The sequence below is a fragment of the Stenella coeruleoalba genome (genome assembly GCF_951394435.1).
Source record: "Stenella coeruleoalba genome assembly, chromosome: 11".
Classification (NCBI taxonomy): Eukaryota; Metazoa; Chordata; class Mammalia; order Artiodactyla; family Delphinidae; genus Stenella; species Stenella coeruleoalba.
The window spans coordinates 14,635,882-14,659,566 of record NC_137157.1 but is presented as its reverse complement, the minus strand read 5'-3'; the positions used below and the strand labels follow the sequence as shown (position 1 = coordinate 14,659,566).

At 46.3% G+C, this 23,685-nt stretch overlaps 1 protein-coding gene across 3 annotated transcripts in view; it reads right to left on the bottom strand.

Annotated features, from left to right (window-relative positions):
* SYN3 (synapsin III) overlaps positions 1–23,685 on the bottom strand; it is a 428,731-nt gene that overhangs the window by 59,118 nt on the left and 345,928 nt on the right. For all 3 annotated transcript variants that reach the window (XR_013830364.1, XM_079935834.1, XM_079935835.1), the window contains exon 7: positions 14,480–14,542. Coding sequence is in view for 2 of the 3 variants with exons in the window: in XM_079935834.1 (XP_079791960.1) it covers positions 14,480–14,542 (63 nt within the window). In the remaining variant the exon portion in view is untranslated. The remainder of the gene's footprint in view (positions 1–14,479; positions 14,543–23,685) is intronic.

The following is a 23,685-nucleotide window of genomic DNA, read 5'->3' as shown; positions in this document are numbered from 1 at the left end:
AGCCCAGAGCTCTGAAGTACTGGTGTCACATTAGCATCTCCTGGAGATAAAAAAATGCCAGTGCCTGGGTCCTCTTCCAGCCAATCACTGCAAAGTCTGGGGGTGGGCCCCGGGTAGAAGTATAATTTCAAAGCTTCCTCGGTGCTTCTAACACCCTGCCAGGCTTGAGAACCACTGTTCCCACTGTACCAACAGCCTGCGATGCTCTCTTGGGCCTTTATGCCTTTGTGTGTGCAGGTCCCATTGCCGGGAATGCTTTTCTCGGCTGTATCAACCTGCATTATATCTCCTCATCCTTTGAGATGCAGCTGAGGTTTCCCATCGTGTGGAAGTCTTCCCTGGTCCCCCCAAAGGTGCTCCTGCTTCCCCTGACATCTCCCTCTGTCATGATGTATTTGCTTGCAGGGTCCCTGTCACTGTGAGAAAGGGAGCTCCTTGAAGGAGCTTATTTGTTGCCTCAGCACAGTCCCTACGCACACTTACAAGACGTGATTTTTGGACAAATCAATAAATCGGTGGAGGTTCCCGCTCCATCATGGTTTAGTTTTATCTGGACCTCCTTCTCAGCGCTTGGCTTGTCTTTCTGCTATAGGGTTTATTCATTCTGCTCTGACTGCAGTCAGTTGTCTACATGGCCTTCTACCACCTCTCCCCAACCCACCAGCCTTACTTCCATCACTTTTCACCTCAAGCACTCACTCCTGCCCCAGGGCTTTTATGCATGCTCTCCCCTTTGCTGTCATGCTCTTCCTCTACGTGTCCACGTGGCTCACTCTCTCCCTCCTTCACATGCCACTTCACAGGAAGCCTTCCCTGATAGCTGCCCCAGCCCCCTGCCCCCATCACGCTCTCTCCCTCTTATCCTGTTTCTGCCTCCAGGGCCCTTCTTGTCACCTGACATATTGCAGTTTAATCTGTTTATTTTATCGTCCGCCTCCTCCTACAGGATGTATTACTTACTGGGGTTTGCTATACAAATACTTGGAAAAGCATGGCACTAGACCACGGATTGGCGAACTTTTTATGTGAAGAATACAGTGCTAAATATTTTAGGCTTTGCAGGCCATGAAAACGATTCAACTCTGATGCTATAGTGTGGAAGCAGCCATAGACAATATGTACACAAATGGGCAGGGCTGTGTTACAATAAAACTTTATTAACAAAACCAGGTCCGGGACTGGGTTTGGCCTGTGGGAGGTAGTCTGGCAAGCACTGCCCTACACTGTGGTCCAGTGTGAGCCTGTGTCTTTTGTGGGTAAATTTCCTGCATTCAGGAGCCATGTCTTTTCCATGTCTGGATCTTAACCAAGAGTCCTCCATCCCAGGGTCTAGCCCATTCCTTGCACATAACAAATGTTCATAAACATCTGCCAAAATATTCAATAAACATTTACTGAGTCCCTAACTCAGAACAGCTGGGCACCAAATCCATTAATGTTGGTTGAATGAACACAAGAGCCCTGGTCTCAAATTCTCAAAAGCCTTTGCCCCTCCCCCAATCCTTCCAAAGGCTGAGACCCAGAGTCCAACGGATGTCCTCACCCTGGCTGCCTGGGTCACGTGCTGCCAGGGGTCGGAAGGGGTGGTGGGAAGTGATGGGAACAACAGAGGGTTTGATGGACTGTTTAGAGAACTGCCTAATTATCCTGCTTATCAGTTTGCTGGTTCCTTTCCTTTGCTCTTCCCCTTAATAAATCAAACTCCTTCTGTTGCTATTGAGCTCTGGGTCACTGATTCTCTTGCCCGTGTGTTTATAGAGTTAAAGTGTGACCGTGAGATTGAATGGAAGGGAAGGGAGGCACCTGACAAGTGTCAGCTCTGAAAGGCAACACCTCAGCTTCCCAGGGCCCCGTGCAGGGTGCAGCGGGAAGGAGGGGGCTTCCCGCTGTCCAGGGCACTGGCCAGGTCAGGAGGAAAGGTGGACTTAGCGGGTGCAGCTCGTGCACCCAGCGAGTTTACAATCCAGTGGGGGAGGCTGACTGTAGGCTTTTGTGAGGTCCATGGGTTAAGAATAGTTTTTAAATGGCTGGGGAAAAAAAGCTGAAAGAAGAACGATAATCCCATGACACGTGAAAATTATATGAAACTCAAATTTCAGTGTCCATAAATTTATAGTGGAACACGGCCACACGCTTCATTTACCTCTTGTCTAGGGATGTTTTTATACCACAATGGTGGAGTCCAGTAGTTGCAACAGACCATTTGGCCAGAGAGGTTAAGATGTTTACCATCTGGCCCTGTACTGAGAAAGTCTGCTGACCCCTGACTGGCATGACTAACTGACTGGGACCAGCATCCCTGACATTACCTGGGAGCTTGTTAGAAATGGAGACTTTCAGGCAGGCCCCACCCAGGCCTAGTGAATCAGAATCTGCATTTTAACGAGGTCTCCAGTGATCTGTAAGCACTGGAAAGTAGAGGGAGCATTTAGGCCCTAGAGGAAGTGAATCAACATCTCTTTAAGTATCCACAGATTTTGAAAGTGCTTTATCTCAGTCAGGCTGCAGGGCAACTCTTCACCCATTAGGGAGACTTATTAGGGCCACTTTACGGATGAGAAAACGAAGACTCCAAGTCAAGTGCTCACCCAAGGTTATAGAATAGACCTGGGAAGTGGCCGAGCTGGGATTTGAACTCCTAATGCTGTTGCAGCATTAGGCTGCATGGCTCCCTGTAAAGAGAGGGTAAGACCACACTGACTCTAAAGTTGGAGCCACCCAACTGGTGCCCCGGGGTGTTCAGTGGACTACAGATGTGTTTTACTTGGCCTGTACAGTGTTTCAAAAGATTTTAAAATTAGTTTTCAATACGTTAAAATCAGGAGAATTCATATCAGAGACCCAGCGAATTGGCTTAAGAAAGAATCAGGTGATCAGGTCTGCACAGCCTCTTGGGGCTTTGTCCGGCTGGGACTGAGTTGTGTGTGGCTGCCCATGCAGGCTGGCCTGGGCTCTCCGGGTCAGCACAGTCCCCACCTGGACTCTTGACTCATTATGGTAACTATCTTGACCCGGTGAGCATCCGAGTTCACGTCCTCTGGGCGTGTAGAGCAGCATGCGGGTCACTGGGCATCTTGTTAAAATGCAGCATCTGATTCAGCAGGTCGGAGGATATGTCTGTGCTCTGCATTTTTAAGGGGCTCCCAGGTGACGCTGAGACTGCTGGTCCTTCTACAAAGGTCCCACTTTGAAGAGAAGGTTGTCAAGGAGCTCAGGCCTGTCTGACTCGGGGGCTACACTCAACTTGGCTCATCACCCAGCACATCCCCATAGGTGCTCTTGCTGCTGCTCCCTTATCCCTCAGAGTGGCTGGAAGTCCCAGGCTCTTCTCTTCAGCTGCTGGTAGCCCCTGCCATTGACCCACTCAATCCTCAATAGAACCATTTTCCACAAGCGTCATGGTATGGGAAAGCCTGAACAGCATTCACTGTCCCACGTGGCCTCCCTTGCATCTTATGGCCTCACTACTGGAGGATGGAGTGTTGGTGTGAAGGTTTCTTGGGGCTGGGGGCCAGTAGTCAAAGTGAGAGGACAGGTTCTGCCAATAGTGTTCATTTGTCTGGAGGCTAGGTAGAGGATGCTGATAACTGTGTGTAAGTGTCTGCTCACCCTGCCCCCAAACACACACTCTCTTCTCTCTCCAAAATGCAGTAAGCCCACTGTTTACATCCTTCTCTGGTTTCCTCCCACAAACAACCCTGCTGCTGCCACCTGTTGGCAACAATGCCAGCTGCCTCCAAGTGGATTTATTTCCAAGAAGCCAGAGGTGTGGCTGGTCTAATCTGCGGGAAGCAGGGTGGGAGGCTGGCCTGGGCTGCGGCTGCAGTGAGCAGGTGGCATCTGCTTGTTTCAGGACATCACTTCTACTGCCTGCTGATAGTGACAATGGGCTGCGCCTGCACATTTTGGCTGAGGAAGACCTCAGTGGACACACAGGCTGTGTTCCAGGTGGGCTGGCAGAACTCTCTGGAGGCTTCCCTTCCCTGGCATGGGTGCCAGGACCAGGGGAAAGAATGTGCAGCCTTCCCAGCACACAATGTGCAACCTTGTGCCCAATCATTTCGCCTCCTCGGTCTCTGCTGGTCTCATCTGTTAAATGGGTATCATGATAACCACACCCTCATCAGAAGACTGTTGGAACCTGAGCAGGCTCCCAGTGTGGATGAATTTTGTAAATTGCACGTGACTGTCTAATGTTGGGGGAAAAAGTATGGAGCTGGTCATCAAGTTGTGGGAAATTATACAGAGTACCCCCCAACAGGCGATGTGTGCCCCCTCCTCTTTTGGGGAGACTCCTAGGGAATGACTTCTCCGGCCTCTCTTGCATACTATGCCAGGATGGGTCAACAGACGTTGCCAGGAAAGGAGAGAAAAGAAGGAAGTACTGTTTTTCAATGTTTGTCAGCTCAAAAATATTCTGTTTTCCATGGAGGAGTGGTGTGGTCAGTGCACACAAGAGCAGGTAATTTATTCTTTCCAGATGAGTCTGTTCCTGTGTCTCTGTCCCTCTTGACAAAATGGGGCCTGTGATTGGGGGTGTACACTGTTTTTAAGACACAGTGCCAGGGGGTGATATTCTTCCTTTTCTTCTTCTCATTCTCTTGCACAAGGGTTCTTATTCTTGGCTTCAGGCCTGGGGTGAGATCAGTCCAGCAGACAACAAGAGCAGTTCATATGCAAAGGTCAGTGCTCGTCTCCAAGGTACTGACATGTTTCTTGGGTGGAACCCTGTGAAATTCTTCATAAATCAACTCTCCAATTAAGTTGGCTGGTCGCCTTATGATGGGAAGAGGTGATTCCACCAGGGCGTTCCTGAGGGTCCCAGGCAGCAGGAAGAAAAGAGCTGAAGAACCTGACAACCTCAGTTCGAATCCCGCTTCCGTTATTTACCTGTGACTTTAAGCAAAACAACTCTTGGAACCTCTGGAAAGCTGGGATCAGAAATAGCTCTCAGGGCACCTTTGAGGGTTAGAGATGTTGAAGGCACTCATCCTGCTGCACCAGCTGGCGTACCTCTGTTCATCCCATCTGATCTGCTTTGAGTTATCCCAGAGAAGGCAAGGAATTCGCACCAGGTCACAATGCTAGCCGATGGCGGAGCCCACACCAGACCCAGTGAGGGCTAAGTCCAAAGCCCATACCCTGCTTCGTTTCCCTCTCCGCCTCACCTCCGCGTGGCGCTTCATACTTTTTAAGGCACTTCTACTCACTAGCTCTTCCAAGTGATTGGTGAGGAAAATCGTGTATATTTGACATATTTGGTACCCTGCACTTATGTGTTTAAATGACTTGCCCAGGTGGATACTGTGGGCCCCAGGGAGTGCAAGGCTGGCAGGAGGACCCAGGTTTCCTGAACCCAGGCCAACCAAGAATGGTGTAAATATGCGGGGATTGGCAGTGTAAGCGTCACCAGTAGGGATCTCAGCCTTAAACCCTCGTAAGGAAAACGAGTTGATGATCCAGGTGATGTCATCTTCAACATGACAGATGTCAGGCTGGACAGAGTCATGAAATAACTGTTTTAGTTTGCTTCTGTTTGTGCTTAGAATTGTGGCAGTTTGGCATCCAAAGGAAGAAAGAGGCCCTTAGGACTCTACAGAATATGTGTGTTTGTGTGTGTGATATATACACATATGTACACACACACAGAGTCCATTCTCATTATTCACAGTAGTTACATTCTGTAACTTTGCAGCAAACACTGAATTAGCGAATCCTGAGCCACTGCTCCTAGGGTTCGTTTCCTGCAAGCCTATGGTCACATTTTCATCAACTCATCAATGTATCATCTTGTTATGTGCGCTTCCTTTTAAAGACAACTTGTTTAATATATGTGGTTGATGCATTAACATTGAACTCATAGCCAACAGCACCATAACTCATACGTGAATGAAGCTTATCTGACACATACATTTTTTTCCATAAGAAACATCACAGCCTGCTTGGGGTTAGCAACACCAGACAGCGCTTCAGCCCTACGCTTGGGAGTCATTTAAACAATGAAATCACCAACACAAGGGACAAAAATGCAAAAGTGTGGCACTAAATACACCAAGAAGAGGACACTTGTTTACGAGCTGAAACAAGAAGAGTGTTTCCTGCTCGACATCAGTTGGGAAGGAACGCGCAAATTACTCACCGCTCTGCACGTGTCTGTGAATGACCACGAAAACACTATGAGAATTGATTCTGGGGTGACGAATATATTCCTAGTGAGTAGGTGAATTCAGAAATACAGAATCCATGAATAATGAGGATCGAGAGTATTTATCGTGCTTATAGAGAGGGCAACCTCATGCCAGAGGCTCTGAGATGCAGAGCACAGTGTTTACAATTTTCACTACGGTGTAAAGGACAGATGGAAACCCCTTAAGGGCCCATTTTGTTCAAGAGAAGCAGAGAGTAAAGGAGGCAGTGGTCATCTGCGGGGTGGGGGGGACTTGGTGGGTGGTGGAGTTGAGAGGGAGGCTGCTGGAGGGAGTGTGTGTCCCTCTCTCCTCTCCTCCTACACAGCTTGGCAGCGGCCCTGAACACTGCTTGCCCGGCACGCCTTGCAGGCTGGAGCCCCTCCCCCGCTCTCACTTGATTCAGCTTCTGCTGAGCATGAAACACAGAGTGACTTTCCTCCTTGGTGATCTCCCAGGTGCTGGGGAGCACCTGATTTCTTAACTGTTCCCCTGGGTTCCATTCTCCCATTTGCTCATTTTCTAGCCCCTTCTCTCCATTACCGTGTTATCTGGCCACCTACTCCCACTTTAAAAAGTGGACAGTGCTGGGAAGGCTTATTAAGTGAGTCAGCCTGAGGGAAGAGAGCAGAGTCCAGGTCGCCGGGAGCTGATGACAGCAGCAGCCCTGGGCAAGCAGGGGTGTGCAAGATGCCGGGGCGACTGGAAGACAGTGCATTGAGGAGCTTCCACCTGGTCCCTCCAGAACAGACAGGCTGTCTGCCAAGGCGCCTCATCCCTGTCCCTCATCACTCCAGGCTCCTCTTAGTAGAACAACAAACCCTGGCCAAGCCCGCATCTGGGCTTACTAACCTGTGACCATGGCAGTGCCCTTTACCTCTCACTGAGCTTAGGAGCCAGAGCCAGACTGCCCAGGGTTGAACCCCATTCCACCCCTTACTCCCTGCGCCTCAGTTTCCTCATCTGAAAAGTGGGGATACCCACAGTATCTTCCTCATAGGGTGGTTCTGAGAGGATAGTAGTCAATGAGTAATTTATAAAGCACTTAGAACAGTGCCTGCACAGAGTAAACTCCACAGAGCATTAGCTTTTATTATTATTCTGGCTATTATTACTACTACTGTTCTTATCTGTAAAGTATGCAATGGGGTTGAATAATCTCAAAGGATTTTCTTTCCCTTCCTGTTCTGTTACTGGGGATGCTTCCTCACTATGTGGCCTTGGGCAAGACCCTTCTCCTCTCTGGGGCCTCAGGTTCTTATCTTTTAAGTGGGGTGCTGGGACTTAAGTCCTGAAGGTCTGTGAATTTATGAAACAAGGATAAGGTGACGCCCAGGGTGGGGTTTGCGTGTTATCTTGGCCTCTCCTGGGAATGCTGGAATCCCGTTTTCCTTACTTTAAGAATTTACCCAGAATTTAATTCTCCTTCCCTTTTTGTCTATTATGAGCAACTGCTTATCTTATCTTAGTTGAGATAAGCAGTTAGGTAATCAGAGTAGTAGTTTATGTTTGTAGTGAGTTTTTAAAGCTCCCATTCACTGAGTGTTGACCAGGCACCTTCCTAAGCCTGGGCTGATTGATTCTATCATCAGTACAATTCCAGGAGGGAGATTATTGTCCCCATATTAGAGATGAAGAAATTGAGGCACGGAGAGGTTAGGCAACTTGCCCAAGGACACACAACTAGTAAATGGTTAATCCAGATTCAAACCAGAAACATGCTTTCAGATTCTACAAATGCTACCCCCACACTATACTGGCAGTTGGCCTTGAACTTGACCTCTATGATAATAACAGATATGCCATTCCTTTCAATAGATGGCTCATAGTATTGATCAAAACCAGATTCTTTTCACTGGAAGATACTGTAGCAGTCACCTTCAGGGTATGTTAAACTTTGGGAGGGTCATGGGCCCCTGTGAAAAGGTGGAAGAAGCTATGTACTCCTTTCCCCCAAAAACATTCATATCCCATCCACACATAAACATACGCAGATGTGTCTCAGTTTTACGGGGTTCAAACATCTCAGGCTAAGAATCTCACATAATACTTAAATTCCCTTGAAACTCTCCAGTAAGTATTCATCTTTGCTCCAGTTCTGCATTGATGAGAACTTCCTACACAAAGGGGCTCTTCATTCCATTAATATTCACCTCTGATTGTCAGAAAGTTGCTCTTTCAATACAACCCTCATGCATTTCCCCCTGACCTTGGTCCCATTTTTGGCTGCTACATGTTATATAGAAGCAGCCCAGCTTACCTTCCCAGGACAATTCTCCATGTTTCTGGGGACGGTGGCCCCACTGTCTCTAGCCCTCCTAGCCTGGATGCCTCTGCCCTCCATTGCTCAGTTCATTTTCCCCTGGACATACTCATGGGTCAATGGCTCTTTCAAACATCCGGAACTGGTTTACAGCCCAGAACCGAATACAATGTTCTAGCCGTGGAGGAATCAGTGCAGTGCAGGACTCTCACTTTATTTTGGAAATCAGATCTCCATTAATATGTCCTAAACAAGGTTTAGAAAACCTTATTTTATTTTGAAATATAACACACATAGAGAATTGCCCAGTATAAAAATGACAGTTCAATGAGCTGTCAATCACAAAGCAAACATCCACATAACTACTACCCAAGTCAAGAACTAGAACTTGGAACACTCCTGCTGCATCCCAATGACCACACCTCCCTCCTCCACAAAGGTAACTTCTATTTTTTTATGGTAGTAATTTTCTTGCTTTTCTTAGAAGTTTTATCACCTTAATATGTATCCCACTTAACATTATAGTTTAGTTTCCCTGGTTTTGAATTTTATATAAATGAAATCATATAAATAGGCATCCTTTTGTATCTGACTTATTTCATTCAATGGTGTATTTGTGAAATTCATGCACGTTGTTGTATATAGTTGTAGTTCATCCATTTTCACTGCTGGAAATTTTCCATTTGTCTGAATATACTGCGATTTATTTATCTATTCTATTTCTAATGGACACATGGACTGTGTCCAGATTTTGGTAACTATGAATAAGCTGCTATCAACACTGGAGCACACACGCATGCATTTAGGTTGGCTATACCTAAAAGAAGAACTTCTGTGTAACTTCAGCTTAGCAGATGATAACAATCTGTATTCCAAAGCAGCTGTATCAATTGACACTTTCACTAGCTCTGTGTTTGTGTTCCAAATGTTCCATGTCCTTGCCAACACTTAGTATGATTAATCTTTTTAGTTTGAGCTAGTCTAGTGGTTATATAGTGGCATCTCATCATAGTTTTCATTCGTATTTCCCTAGTGATGAATGAGGTTGAGCCCATTTTCACCTATTTATTAGGTGTTTATGGATTAGAGCTTTTGGCAACTCCCTACTCATCTGATTCACACTGAACTTGCAGCCAAATAAAATATAGTCTCTGACAGAGGATGCTGTTTAGTCACATCTCCCCTATTGACTTCAATTGGATTTTGGGTTCTCAGAGCAGGTTCAAACATTCTTAATAATAATGACAGCTAATATTTATTGAGTGCCTATTGTGTTCCAGGCACTGAACTATGTGTTTGACATGAATAATGTCTCTTAATCTTCACAACCAGCATATTAGGTTGATACTATTAATATCCTCCTTTTACATAAGATGATGAAACTAGGGTTGGGGAGGGTAAGTAACTTAACCTAAGGTCTCACAACTAACAAGTAGATTCAAATCAACACCCTTAGCCACTATAACAAACTGCCTCCCAAAGTTGGAAACATGTGACTACAATTGAAAAAAAACCTTTAAAAATGGTTAAATACTGAATAAAAAAATGGATATGTAACTGTCAAATGGAGAAAAATCATTGCAAAGTATGACAAAGGATGAATGTTCTTAATGTGCGAAGAGTTTTTACAAATTAAGGAAAGGACACGCATCTCAATTAAAAAACGGTGAGAAGTTTCTTGAGTCAGGTAAATCTGGAAAATTCTGCACAAGTTTTCATGTTCTTGTACCCCTAGGAGGTATATGAGCAAATTTACGACTCTGAGAAGTTCTGCACTAAAAACCTACTTTAACATGGAATTTTCGTATTTGACTAAAATAGTCTTTAGCATAGTCCTTTGGAACAGACTTTGAAACATGTTGAACTCCATAATAACCACTGCTTCCTCTGGTTTCTAGTCTGGTAAAACGTTCCACAAAGGAAATGAAATTAGTTTTGTCCAGGGTTTCTTAACCTTGACGCTCTTGACATTTTGGGCTGGATAATTCTTTGTTGTAGGGGGCATTTTAGGGTGTTCAGCAGCATCCTTGGCTCCCACCAGGTAGATGCCAGATGTCTCTAGCACTTCCCTCACCCCCAGTTGTGACAACCAAAGCTGCCTCCAGACATGACCAAATGCCCCTGGGGGAAGAACACCACCCTCTTAAATTGGTCTAGCCTTACTGGTTTCTTAGAACTCCTGGTGTGTCCCACGATTACCTCCTAACTATCTAAGTGCTCCCCAAACTGCACAGCGTTTCACTATATTTTGATTTCTGTGCCTTGTGACATCCACTATTCTTTGTTTTAATAAAGAGGGTATTGGTCCATCTCTTGTCTTCGAGTCTTTCTTGTTTGTTAGAACTCCTTAAATCTCCAGGAACACCAAACCATGTAGTTACCCTGACAGGGAACTTCTTTCCATTCCTTAGGTGGAATTAAGTTCCTTCCTTCAATCTCCACACTCCCTGCACAGCCTTCTATCAGATCCTCTCAGCACATCTTATACTTATTTACTTATGTGGTTGTCTCCTCAGTTTCTTGAGAGCAAGGACTGGGTCCTATTCATCCTCCGATTCTTAGCACAGAGTAGGTACGAATTCATATGTGTGAACAGAGAAGCAAAATATAATTGAGGAGGGTCAGGAATTTCAATCATGGGATCCTGGGTGGATTTCCAGTAAGACTGAGTTAATTGACAGCCTCTTCACCAGTTTCCTCCTAGAAATGTTCTCCTTGCTTCTCTCCAGACAGACAATCCTCCTTCTGGAGAGAAACTGGAGGTACTGTAGAAGATACCGTTCTGTTTTTCTCCCCCTCAGCCACGAATATGACATCATTTGCTCAGTCGGCATGTCCAGGCCGTTCCTGATACTTTTCTCATTCCAGACAGAAGCAGAAAAGCCCTTTCCCCTTGATCTCAGCATTTTTGCAAACCTCAGTTTATTCCAACGGGTGACACTTCTTATCCTCGGAGATGTGGCCTCCTTTCCATGTTCTGGGAGTTCCTTTTGGGCTTGAGTTTCTCAGAGGCATCCCCTCCCCCGACATTGCGTCAGTCTCTTTAAGTATTTCCTTCTTTTTATTTCCTGTCTGGGATTATTTTAAGTTTTAGAAACGGAATTTAATTCTTGGGAACCCTCTAACTTTACCAAAGCTGTCCAAGATGGCGACAGTAGGTGGAAAGAAAGGGACAGGTTTGAGAAACATTAACAAAAGGGCAAGTGACAAGACTTGATGACCACTGGGACACAGGGGAGGGGAGATGACTCCCAGATTTCTGTTTCAAGACAACGGTGGGACTGGTGGTTCCTGTTGTAGAGATGGTCCCAGGAAGAGGAGGAGGATAAAGATGAGGAAGGAGGGCGGGCTGTCTGAAAACAAATTGGACATGGTCTGGGAAGTTCAGAGTCGGAGGTTTCCACGGGGCATGCAGTGGAGATGGAGAGGAGGTAACTGGGTATAAGAGCCTGATGCTTTGCATAGGAAATGTGACTGGGGGGCTGTTGGTGTGTAGATGGGAGCTGAAGCTGAAAGAGCAGACGAGAGCTCAGACAGCGTGTGCTGATGGAATAGATGCGGCTAGAGATGCAGCAGGAAGGAAAGCACTTGAAGGAGACTGTGAAGGATGGGTCAGAGAGAGAGCAGAGAGCCAGGAGAGGGGCATGAGTTTCAGGGCAGAAAGGATGGCCAGCAGGTTTAAATGATGTAGAAAGGTAAATTCAGCTATGGACAGAAAAGTGACAGCTGAATTAGCAGCAGAGGGTCATTGAGGACCATGGGGAGGGCAGCCTCAGGAGTGGAGGGAGCTATAGCCAGATGACAGGGGATGGAGGAGGGGTTGGGAGAACAGGCAGTGGGGAGCAGACTTAGGGTGGCATCTGAAGAGGGAGTTACTCATTTATCCACTCGACCAACAAACTGAGAGGCTAGGGGTACACCAGGAGCCATTCGGAGCCGTAGGTGCAGTAGTGGGCAAACAGGTAAGAATCTCTGCCCTCACAATGTGTCCTTTTCAGGGAGAGGTAGTATGGCGGGAGGATTAAAAATTTTTTTTTCTTCCAGTTTTACTGAGATATAATAGACAAGGATTCATTTTAAAGGTGGTTATAAGAAGTATCATTGTTTGTGCAAACTATTACATTTAGAATGGATAAACAACAAGGTCCTAACGTATAGCACAGGGAACTATCCTCAGTACCCTGTGATAAACCATAATGGAAAGGAGTAGGAAAAAAGAATGTCTGTATGTGTATAACTGAGTCACTTTGCTCTACAGCAGAGACGGGCACAGCATTGTAAACCAACTAGATTTCAATAAAAAAAAGTGTCAGCATTTGTCAGATGAGGCCAAGAGAAGTTAGATGGCAACTTGCTCCACTTCACACAAAGGTCAGAGCTGAGGTCACGCCCTGACCTGTCTGACACTTTCAATCCTTTGCTGCTTGAAGGGGTTGAAGTTTAGGTGGAAAGAGGTGATGCAGAAGGCATAATGGGGTGGGAAGAACGAAGGTGCAGGGTGTAGGGTTATTCATGGCTGGGCTGGGCCTACACAAAGCAAGGTTTCTACTGGCCCCTGCTGCCCTTTATCTAGGACGCCGGGGCTGGGCCTTGTGCATGGGCTCAGGTCCCTCCAATGGGGACGGCAGGCACTGAGATCCACATGTTCTCACACGGCTCTGCCTGAGCCAGAAGCTTGAGAGGTGGCCTGTGGTAGCCCCTGACACTTCCCCATCCCCACTCCCCTTATTTAGGAGTGAATCTCCAGGAGCCCAAGCACTGATCAGTATCCCTCCATGAGATTTATGCAGAGATGCTGGAAAGAGACATGGTCTTCCTTCCTCTGGGACGGTGAGCTTAGGGACCAGAATGGGCCACCCACAGCCTTCTATCTCGACTATCTGAAGAAACAACAAGTAGAGATAAACAGAGCCAAGAGCTCTGATATCATTTGAGCTCCTGGATCCAGCTCTGCCTGAATCTATCAAGAACTATTCCAGACTTCCTGATCCTTGAACCAACGAATTAACTTTTGCCCCCTAATTTGATTTGCGTTTCTACACTTGCAACTGCAAAAATCTGACCAGTACAATTTGTCATAATATGTTGTAACCGAGCAGGACCCTATAAGGCCTTCCCAGGACAGACTCCTTGCCCATATCTTCTGCTGTAGCTCCTCTCTGAAGGACCTAGATAATAGTATCTGATGCACACTTCTTGGGTTGTTTTACAGATGCTAAAACCACCACCAAATGGAAGAAATGAACTATCTGATGATCATGAGTCCCCAGACCTACTGGTGCCTAAGGACTGATCATGTTAACCACTCTGTTACCTCACCATCAACCAATCAGAGAATTGTGCATGAGCTGATGACATTCCCTGCGACCCCCTCCCTCACCTGGCCTTTAAAAATGCTCTGCTGAAGCCTTTCAGGGGGAGTTCGGGGTTTTAGAGCAGGAGCCACCCGTCCTCCTTATATTGGCACCTTTACAATAAAAGCTGCACTTTCCTTCACCACAACCCAGTGTCAGTAGATTGGCTTTACTGCACGCGGGTGAGCGGACCCAAGTTTGGTTCGGTAGCAGCGTCAACTGTGACTATGTAAAATATGTTATTTCCTTTTGTAGAAACTGACTCCAGGGGCTTCCTCCTGGGAGCCATATGCATTTGCCACCTTCCAGGTGCTAACGCTGCAGGTGATAAAGAGATGAGTAAGACATGAGCTTACACGTAGCTGTGGAGATGATGACAGGAACAGAAGAATCACCATCTGCAAAATGCTTTACACCTATTTCTCTGAATTCACAATGACAGGAAACAATTAGCCAGGTAGGGTTTGGCTAGTATGGCCTGAGCTGGAGAGATGCTCCGTGGGAGCTCAGAGAAAGGTGGGCTGGGGAGGAGAGGGAGTGAATTTTGGTCTCCTCTAATACTCTGATCTGGGTGGCTGGGCTCAGGTGGGGGTGATGGGGGATACAGGGAGAGGAGAACAGGTAGTCTGGGGAAGCCGTGTGAATATTAACATAAGCGGAAGAGCTGCTTCTCATACCTTTCCCATTCCGGCGTGGGCGTGTCCCAGCTTGACCACCACAGGGAAGTGTGGGGCTGTGAGCTGAAAGAGACAAGAAGAAATTACTCATTAGCATCCCAGAGCATCACCACCAAGACATTGTTCACTGCCTGTTCTGTAGAAAGATATGGTCATCTGATATCACCAGCAATCCCCAAAAGAATGCTTGGACAGATGGTCATCTCTCTGTGGCTTAAACACCCTAAATGACATTGCTTTCAGCTTCCAAAGGAAGCCCCGAGCTCCTAAAACCAGGCTGCCCGGGGCATCCACCAACCTGGGGAGAATGCAGAGCAGAGCAAACTGACTGGCTTCAAATCCTGGCTTTACCACTTGTGCAACCTCAGATAAGCTACCACATGGATCTGTGCTTCAGGGTCCTCATCTGTAAAATGGGGATGATGAGTATCCATCCCACAGGGTTGCTATGAGGATTAAATGAGTTATTACATGTGAAGGCTTTACACTGTAAACACTCAATGAATGGCAGCTTAAATATTCCTGTCTTGGCTCTGCCTTGTGTGATTCCCGACAACAGCCTTCATGTATCTGGAAGCTCTCATTCCCTCCCCCAAGCTCTCTCCAGGCCACGCTGTGAGTTCTCTTAATGATAGTGGTCATGCTACAGCACAAGCATTTATGGGCTGCGCTGTGTGGGTGCTGTGCTGAGCAACTGTCCTGGGTCATCTCCTTCAGAGAGCAACGGGGCAGCAGCCTGTCCTGGTTGGTTCCCTGTTGCATCCCCAGCCATTAGAACACTGCCTGACCCAGGGAAGGTGCTCGATATGGAATCTGTGCCTTCATCAGTCCTCTGAGCAAGACCTACGAGGCATGCATGCCTCTCCCTATGATACAGAGGAGGAGAGGGGCTCAAATGGTTAGGTGCTCCCCCATGCCCACGCTTACTCAGCTAGCAAGTGAGGGGACCAGGTTTGAACCTAGGCTATGCATTTCCTCCTCATTCTGTTCATGTGTTGTTTGAGATGGGTTTGCTTGGTGTCTAGAAATATATTTGGAATTGCTTGAGGGCAAGGGTTATTCCTTCTCGTTATTTAGTAATAATACCACTCCTCTGACTTGAGCCAGCCCTACCCAGAGGTAATCACGTCCCACTCTCTGTGCTGTGCAGTTGTCTCTTCTGGTGCCTGTCACTCTGTCCTGGATTGCCCCTCGACACTCTGGACGCTTTGAGAGGAGGAACCCAGCTCTTTCCTCCTGGTGCCCAGCACCTAGTCTGACACTTAGGAGTGGCTGTAGCTGCGGCAGAAGGGTCTGCTGTGGGTCACAATCCCACGGGATGGACCTCATCTCATTTTATCACCACAATGGTCCCATGAGGCGAGCAGGGAAGGTATTCTTGTTACCATTTCACAGGCAGAAAATTGAGACTCAAGGAAGCTGCTGGGAAGGGGTGGCGCTGGCTCTTGAACTTAGGTCTGTCAGACTTCAAGCCTGATGTGAATGGTTTCCTCTAAGACCTAGTACAAGGGCTTCCTGCAGTAGGTGCTGAATAAAAAATTTTCTCCCTGATTTTAGGCTAAAATTTATCATATCCTGGTGTCTAGAGTTAACAAATGTATCTATTTAAAAAGGGGCAATATTTACTTTTGATTCCAAAAGCAACATGTACTCATTATAAAAAGTTTGTAAAATATAATAAAGTTCTATGTTGTTATGTACAAAGAAGACAATAAAAATCACCCTCAAAATCTGAGCAGTTTTGGTGTATTATCTGGTGGTCTTTGTTTTTTTTTTTAATCTAAATTTTTTCTTTTGATTTGTTCTGTTCTCACAAAATTGGGAGTATAGTGCATACCCAATTTTGCTCGTTGCTCTTTCCGCTTAATGTTATAAGTGGTAAGCAATTCCTGGCAGTAATTACTTGTCAGTTTAAGAGTTATTATGGAATATTTCACATATGAAAGAAGACTTAAAGAGCAATATTGTGGACATTATCTAGCTTAAGAAATAAGCCATTGTCCAAACAGTTGAAGCCCCTGATGTACTTCTTTCTTACCAAATTTCCTTGTATTTATTCATATTTTAACTATTACATATGATTCCCAGTCAATATACATTACACGTGTTAAACTTTATGTAAGTGGCATCAAAAGAACCTATTCTTATCGGGAGATTGGGATTGACATATATACGCTATTGATACCACATATAAAATAGATAACTAATGAGAACCTACTATATGGCACAGGGAACTCTACTCAGTACTCTGTGGTGACCTAAATGGGAAGGAAATCTAAAAAAGAGGGGAGGGCTTCCCTGGTGGCGCAGTGGTTGAGAGTCCACCTGCCAATGCAGGGGACACGGGTTCGTGCCCCGGTTCTGGAAGATTCCACATGCTGCGGAGCGGCTGGGCCCGTGAGCCATGGCCGCTGAGCCTGCGCGTCCAGAGCCTGTGCTCCGCAATGGGAAAGGCCACAACAGTGAGAGACCCGCGTACCGCAAAAAAAAAATAAAAAAAATAAAAAAGAGGGGATATATGTATACATATAGCTGATTTACTTTGCTGTACAGTAGAAACTAACACAACATTGTAAAGCAACTATACTCCCCTAAAAATTAAAAAAAAGAATCTATTCTTTTTTTAAATAATTTAAATTTGACCCTCTACTTTTAAAAATATATAAATACATAAGCTTTTTAAAAAATGTATTTTATTTATTTATTTATTTTTGGCTGTGTTGGGTCTTCGTTGCTGCGTGTGGGCTTTCTCTAGTTGTGGCGAGCGGGGGCTACTCTTTGTTGTGGCGCGCGGGCTTCTCATTGCGGTGGCTTCTCTTGTTGCAGAGCACGGGCTCTAGGTGCACGGGCTTCAGCAGTTGTGGCTCGCAGGCTCTAGAGCACAGGCTCAGTAGTTGTGGCACACGGGCTTAGTTGCTCCTCGGCCTGTGGGATCTTCCCGGACCAGGGATCCAACCTGTGTCCCCTGCATTGGCAGGCAGACTCTTAACCACTGCGCCACCAGGGAAGCCCCCCCACCCCCCGCCAAAAGAATCTATTCTTTTACAACTTTGGGGTACATTATGTTTGTGAGGCTCACGTATGTTGATGTATATAGCTCAGATTTATGTTTAACTACGGCAAAGTATTCCACTTTATGAACACTTTGCCATTTGTTCATTTCCTGCTGATGAATATTTAGGTGATTTCTGTTTTTTCCAATTATAAACAATACTAGCAGGGGAATTTCTCCAGGGCACACACACCGGAGCAGCATTGCTGGGGTTGGGCAATGCTTGCCTCAGCTTTGCTAGATATTGTCAAATTGCTCTCCTAAGTGGTTGTACCTGCTTACGCTCTCACGGACAGGAAAAGAGAGCCCAACACTTGAGGTCGAAAGACTTAAATTTTACCAACCCAAGGGCTATGAAGTGGAATGAATGGGCGCATTTTCACCAAGTGGCTGTTGTTCCCCGGCAGCATCGTCACACCCAGCCATTCACCCACAGACCCTAGATATCGACTCCCCCTCCCCCAGCAGTCCAAGAACTGCCCAGGTCACTACTGGGGCTTCATCTCCATCACATTTTAAGGTGAAGCTTGAGGTGAGGGGAAACGTTGTGCTCTCTCTTCCTCTCCATCCCTCCCAGTCTGATCATTTCGCCACATGCTGACAGGTACTGGAAAGAATTGAATGTTGGAGTTAAACTTACTCTCTGTTTGACCTTGGACTAGATATTTAAGCTCTCTGAACCTTAGTGCTCTAATCTGCAAAATGGGGACAATAATGGCCAACTCACAGGATAACTGGGGGAAGAAGAAATGACATAAAGAACGTAGGGTTCCCCTGGTGGTGCAGTGGTTGAGAGTCCGCCTGCCGATGCAGGGGACACGGGTTTGTGTCCCGGTACGGGAAGATCCCACGTGCCGCGGAGCGGCTGGGCCCGTGAGCCATGGCCGCTGAGCCTGCACATCCGGAGCCTGTGCTCCGCAACGGGAGAGGCCACAACAGTGAGAGGCCCGCGTACCGATAAAAAAAAAGAAGAAGAAGAATGTAAAGCTGCTTAGCACCAAGTGGAGGTTCAAAATCAAAGTGTGAAGTAGAATTGAGAGGAGGAAGGAGATGATTCTAGCTTTGTGAGGCAAGGAGAGAGATAAAGGAAGGCTGGATGATGGAGGAAGGAGAGCAGAGGCTCTAGCTTCGCAGTATTTGATTAATAGCCCGGGAGGGAGTGAAATGAAGCCCAATGAGGGAAAATCAGGGAGCTACACCAGAGCGACTCATCAGAGGTGATTAAAGCTTGGTAATTTTAATCTGTAAGAACCTTAGTAATCTACTTGCCTATCCCCCATGTTACCATGATGCAGCAGGTAGAATTTTTAGGAATGCTCCCCAAGATGTCCTACCCTAATCTCTGGAGCCTGTGAATGTGATGAGATTGTCATACAACGATTGTTCTATTATATGCACAGGTGACCTTAAAATAGGGAGATTAATCAAATTACAATGAGCCCTTAAAAGCAGAGAACCTTCTCAGGCTGGCGGCGGAAGAGGAAGGCAGAGAGGTTCAAAGCATGACAAAGACTCAACATACCATTCCTGCTCCAGGAGCAGCCCCTGGCTGATAGCCAGCAAGGAACTGGGGGCCTCAGACCTACAGCTGCAAAGAACTGAATTATGCCAATACCAAGAATGAACTTGGGAGAGAACCTTGAGCTCCCGAGGAAAATGCAGGATGCCAGCACCTTGATTTCAGCTGGATGAGGCCCTAAGCAGAGAACCTTGTCACGCCATCCCAGATGTCTGATATACATAACTGTGAGATAATAAAGAGGTGTTCTTTTAAGCTGCTAAATTTGTTAGAGCAGCAACAGGAAACTAATACATGTGTCCTCTTAGATGCTGAAGCCCAAAGAGTGAAGTGATTGTTTTCATGCCACACAACTGGAGAACCGGCCAAGCTCATGTGTTTTGACTCTTAATCAAGCACTCTCTCTACCCAGGCACACTTCCTAGGGATATGCATCTCTGGGATACAATAAACGCTCATAAGAATCATAAGAATCAATAAAATAATATTAAATCTAACCAATTCAGTGGGCACTAACTGAATGAGAACTCTGTGGCTGGCTCTGTATTTCATGCTGTGCAGGACACACAGAAGATTGAGACAAGATTTCCTATCTTAGAGAGATGAGCTATGCAATGAAAGACCAGAATAAGCAGCATGGTGGGTAAGTCTGGGCAGGTGGAGTCATGAGCTAGTCTCCATAGGAAAGGAAGACTCAGTGAAGGATTCTGAAGGATGAGTAGTTTGTGGCTGGGTGGAGGGAAGGCTCAGCATTCCTCAAGGGCTGAATGGTGTAGAGTCTTGTGGTCTTCGCATGAAAGGTGTAGAGATTCTTCATGAGCTCTAATGAACAAAGACTCATAGGAAGGGAGGATTTATTTTATGATACTTAGTATGAGTTTATCATCAATGAAGTTATTTTGGACATAATTGCTAAGTGGAATGATATATTTGAACTGAGTGCCCTTCTCTAACACTCTTAAATGAAATTGGAGGAACGTATTAATTGTCAAAAACAGTGGGAGTAGAAATTGCATCTGGATTTACAGGACACAGAAAGTCAATCTAGAAACATCTGAGAATTTACAGTAAGGTATTTCAAAGAAAGCATTTTGAGAATATGTTTAAGGCAATGAATTTTCCTGATACCAGGGGAGCGTTTCCTTTGCCATGTTTTGCTTTGGTTGAGAAGAGCATTGTTTTTAGAACCAACTGGCAAGACTCTGGGCTGGTGTTGGGTTGAGGTAGAGGCAATGTGAGGCCAGATTACTGGGGGCCTTCAAAGCTGAAGGGAAGAATTTAGGTTGCTTGAATGGGCTGGGGATATAGCTCAGTTCTGGGACACGAGCGTGACCTGTAAGCTGAGGGAAGGTTAAATTGCATCAGGAGAGGCTGAAGGGCCAGAGACCAGTTTGGAATTAGTTACAACCAACACGAAGTGCCACTGGTTGGGCTTGGACTGGGGTGGGGATGGTGGAGAGGGTGGGGGCACTCCCAAGAGTTCTTCTTTTTTTCAAGTGACACTTTTGAAAAATAGCAATAGTTTCTTCAAATGACCTTAGAAATTCAAGGCTAGTTTTGTCTACGACTTCAGCATCTAGTCAAATCAGTGTTTGCTTTGGCCCACTTTACTTTATAATCCTCATTTAAATGTCCAATTAAAAAAAGGGATACTCTGCAATAATATTAGAGATAGAATTTGAAGTTTATTCACCTAACATTACACCATAAGTTTTCTCCTATTTTGCCACAATCTTTTCTTCTTCTTTTTTTTTCCTTATATCACTTCCCAGCCCAGGTAACTGATCTCACCTTCTTGGTGATTTCTGCCCAACGCTTGTCATGCTCCATCTTTGCAAACGTGTATGCACATATATGGTTGAGGTTGATTTTCTTTTAGAAATGGCTCTTTTCACTTCACATCACACCATGTGGACCCCCTTCCCCATGTCAGTAGCTACACTCCTGACCCAATAGTTTCAATAACTTCACAATATTCCACAGGGTACATGGGCTGCAATTCTTTGGCCATTTTCCTATAATGGACATTTGTGTCATTTTCTTTCTCTCTCTCTGCTACTACAAGGAAGACCACTAAATGTTTTGTTTACATGAGCTTGTAAACTAACATCTTAATATCTAGTGGGCAGGCCAAAAGCTTTTCAAGGGTAGAATCAGCAGAATTTGGAGGCATTCTGATAGGTCTCTGAAGTCATTTGTTAGAGCTCAAGAAATGTCCGTGGTACTACACACTGGGTGAGTCTACCCACCACATGCTCTCCCAGGCTAATGACAACTACACTTACTGAGTGTCTCATAAGGGCCAGGGATGGTTCTAGGTACTTCATATATGTGAGCATTCTTCCCTTTCCCCATGTGATAGATAAGGAATCAGAGGCAAGACATCTGTCAAGGTCAGGCAGTTAAGAAATGGTAGAACTTCTCCACTGCCACCCAGGTCTTCTCCGCACTTTTTCCCTTTCCTTCCCCAAGCTGTTCAAATGGGTTTCAAAGGCCACTCTCATTTCCACTCATCTGCGACATGTCAGCCCCTCCCCGAACACAGACAGGTCACAGAGAACAAAAAACATCTTGTCGGCTATTTTCTCTCTTCCCTTCCCAACAATAGCTTTATTTAGTTCCCCTGGGGATGGCGAGGCCTGCACCAGTCTCTCACAGGCTCCCTGTCCCCGCTCACATGCCCCCGGGGGCTCCAGAGTTCAGCACTGCCCAATGGCGTGAGAGACCTGACATCCTGTTAGAAGGGGCAGATCAATTTTTGAAACCAGAGATCCCCACCCTGATAAGGGCCCTATTCAAAAAGTCTCCCAAGAAACCAAAATAAGTGGGGGTAGCCCAGTGCTCATGCTGGGCGTTCTCTTGGGGGGTTGGAGTCAGGGCAGTGTGAGCCCGGGAAGCGGAGAGCTGGGACCTGAGTGGCCCGGTGCAGTTTCCCAGTGAAGGAGGCACTTCCTTCTACATTCATGACTCTCTGGAGATTTAAATACGTAGTGTCTGGTCCTGGCTAAGTGATGGAGAAAACAAGGCCTGGAAGAGTCTGGAGGAGGAAATCAAGGACCAAAAACAACTGGGGAGATTTCAAGGAGGAGCTGGGCCTCCATTCCATGCCTTGAGGCTCTGCCTGATCTAGTTCTTGCCTACCTCCTCTGCTTCATCCTGTGTTTCTCCCTCCTTCCCACCCCAACTTCTGTCTACAAGCTATGTTCCAACCCACGGGCCTTTCAGTTCTTTACCGAATGGGCCACATTCCCTCCAGCCACAGGGTCTTTGCACATGCTGCCCCTTTTCTCCGAAAGATTCTACCTAGCACTCTTCTAGGCCACCCCTTTTCATACTTGAGGTCTCAGTTGAAATGCTCTATCCTGAGAGAATGCTTCCCTGGCCACTGGTCTCAAGTAGGTGCTTCCTGTAGTCTTCTTTATCCCACCGTGAACTCTCCCTTCATAGAGACAGCCACTATTTGTAATTGCACGTTTATTTCTTTCGTGTCCATCTCTCAACTCCCCTGTAGGTGCTCTGACAAAACAAGGTGCTTTGCATGTTTTGTTTACCACTGTATCTCCAGGCTCCATCCAAGGCCTGGCATACAGTAGACTGTGTATGCAGTGTATTTGTTGGATGGGTGTTACACAAAGCCTTCCATAACAGGGAGAGATGTCACACACATACAGGCAGAGTCAGACAGAATTTGGGGAAAAGCTGTTAATAAAGTTGGTTTGCATAGAGGCTTGTTGGGGAAGCAGTGGGAATTAGGGTGAAAATATGGGCAGTGGCAAGCTTGGGGGGCCCTTACACCAGAGGAAGGAATTTAGGACGTATTCTGTGGTCACTGGGCAGCCATTGCGGGTTTGGGTGCAGAGGGTAGACACAGACAAAGCAGGTTCAGGAAGACTCTTCTGGAGGCTGTGTTAACAACAGTTCCCACTTTTGGAGAACTTACAGTATACCACGCGTGGTGCTAAGCACTTTACATATATCGCCTCATTTAAATCTCTTGACCCTTCTATGAGGTAGCTCCTATTTTTAGCCCCATTTTATATACAAGGAAGTGAAGGCTGAGAGAGGTGAAGTTTCTTGCCTAGGATCACTTAGCAAGAAAGGGGAAGAAATAGGATTTGGCCAGAGCCCACTGTCCTGCTGCTGCTTCTGGAAAATCATGTTATCCATCATCGAGGGCTTCCATGTGCCTAGAACTGTGTCTACTCACTGACTTTGTTGGAGAGGGTAGGTGGAGGCCAGCAGACTCCTTAGGACATGACTGGCTGCTGTAATAACCAAGCATCTTGGGACATGGTGAGCAGCATAAGCTGTGGAGCCAGAAAGTCCCCAGATCTCACGTCTAGCTCCGACACCTATGCTTACGAGCCCTTGGGCAGCTCACTGGCCGCTCTGTGACCCAGTTTCCTCATATCCCAAGTAAGATCACTTGATGAATTGACATTATAATAGGTGTCTGTCACTAAATGGTCACTGCCAGTGAAGAGGCTTAAATCAAGTTTGGGGATGTCCAAGGCCTGGCACATAGTAGGACAGCAGTCCACACTAGTTCCCATTCCCTTCATATCTGTGATCTCAGGGACAAAGTGACCAGTGTGGGTAGGGGGATATCGAAGCCTGATGGACAGAACTCAGTCG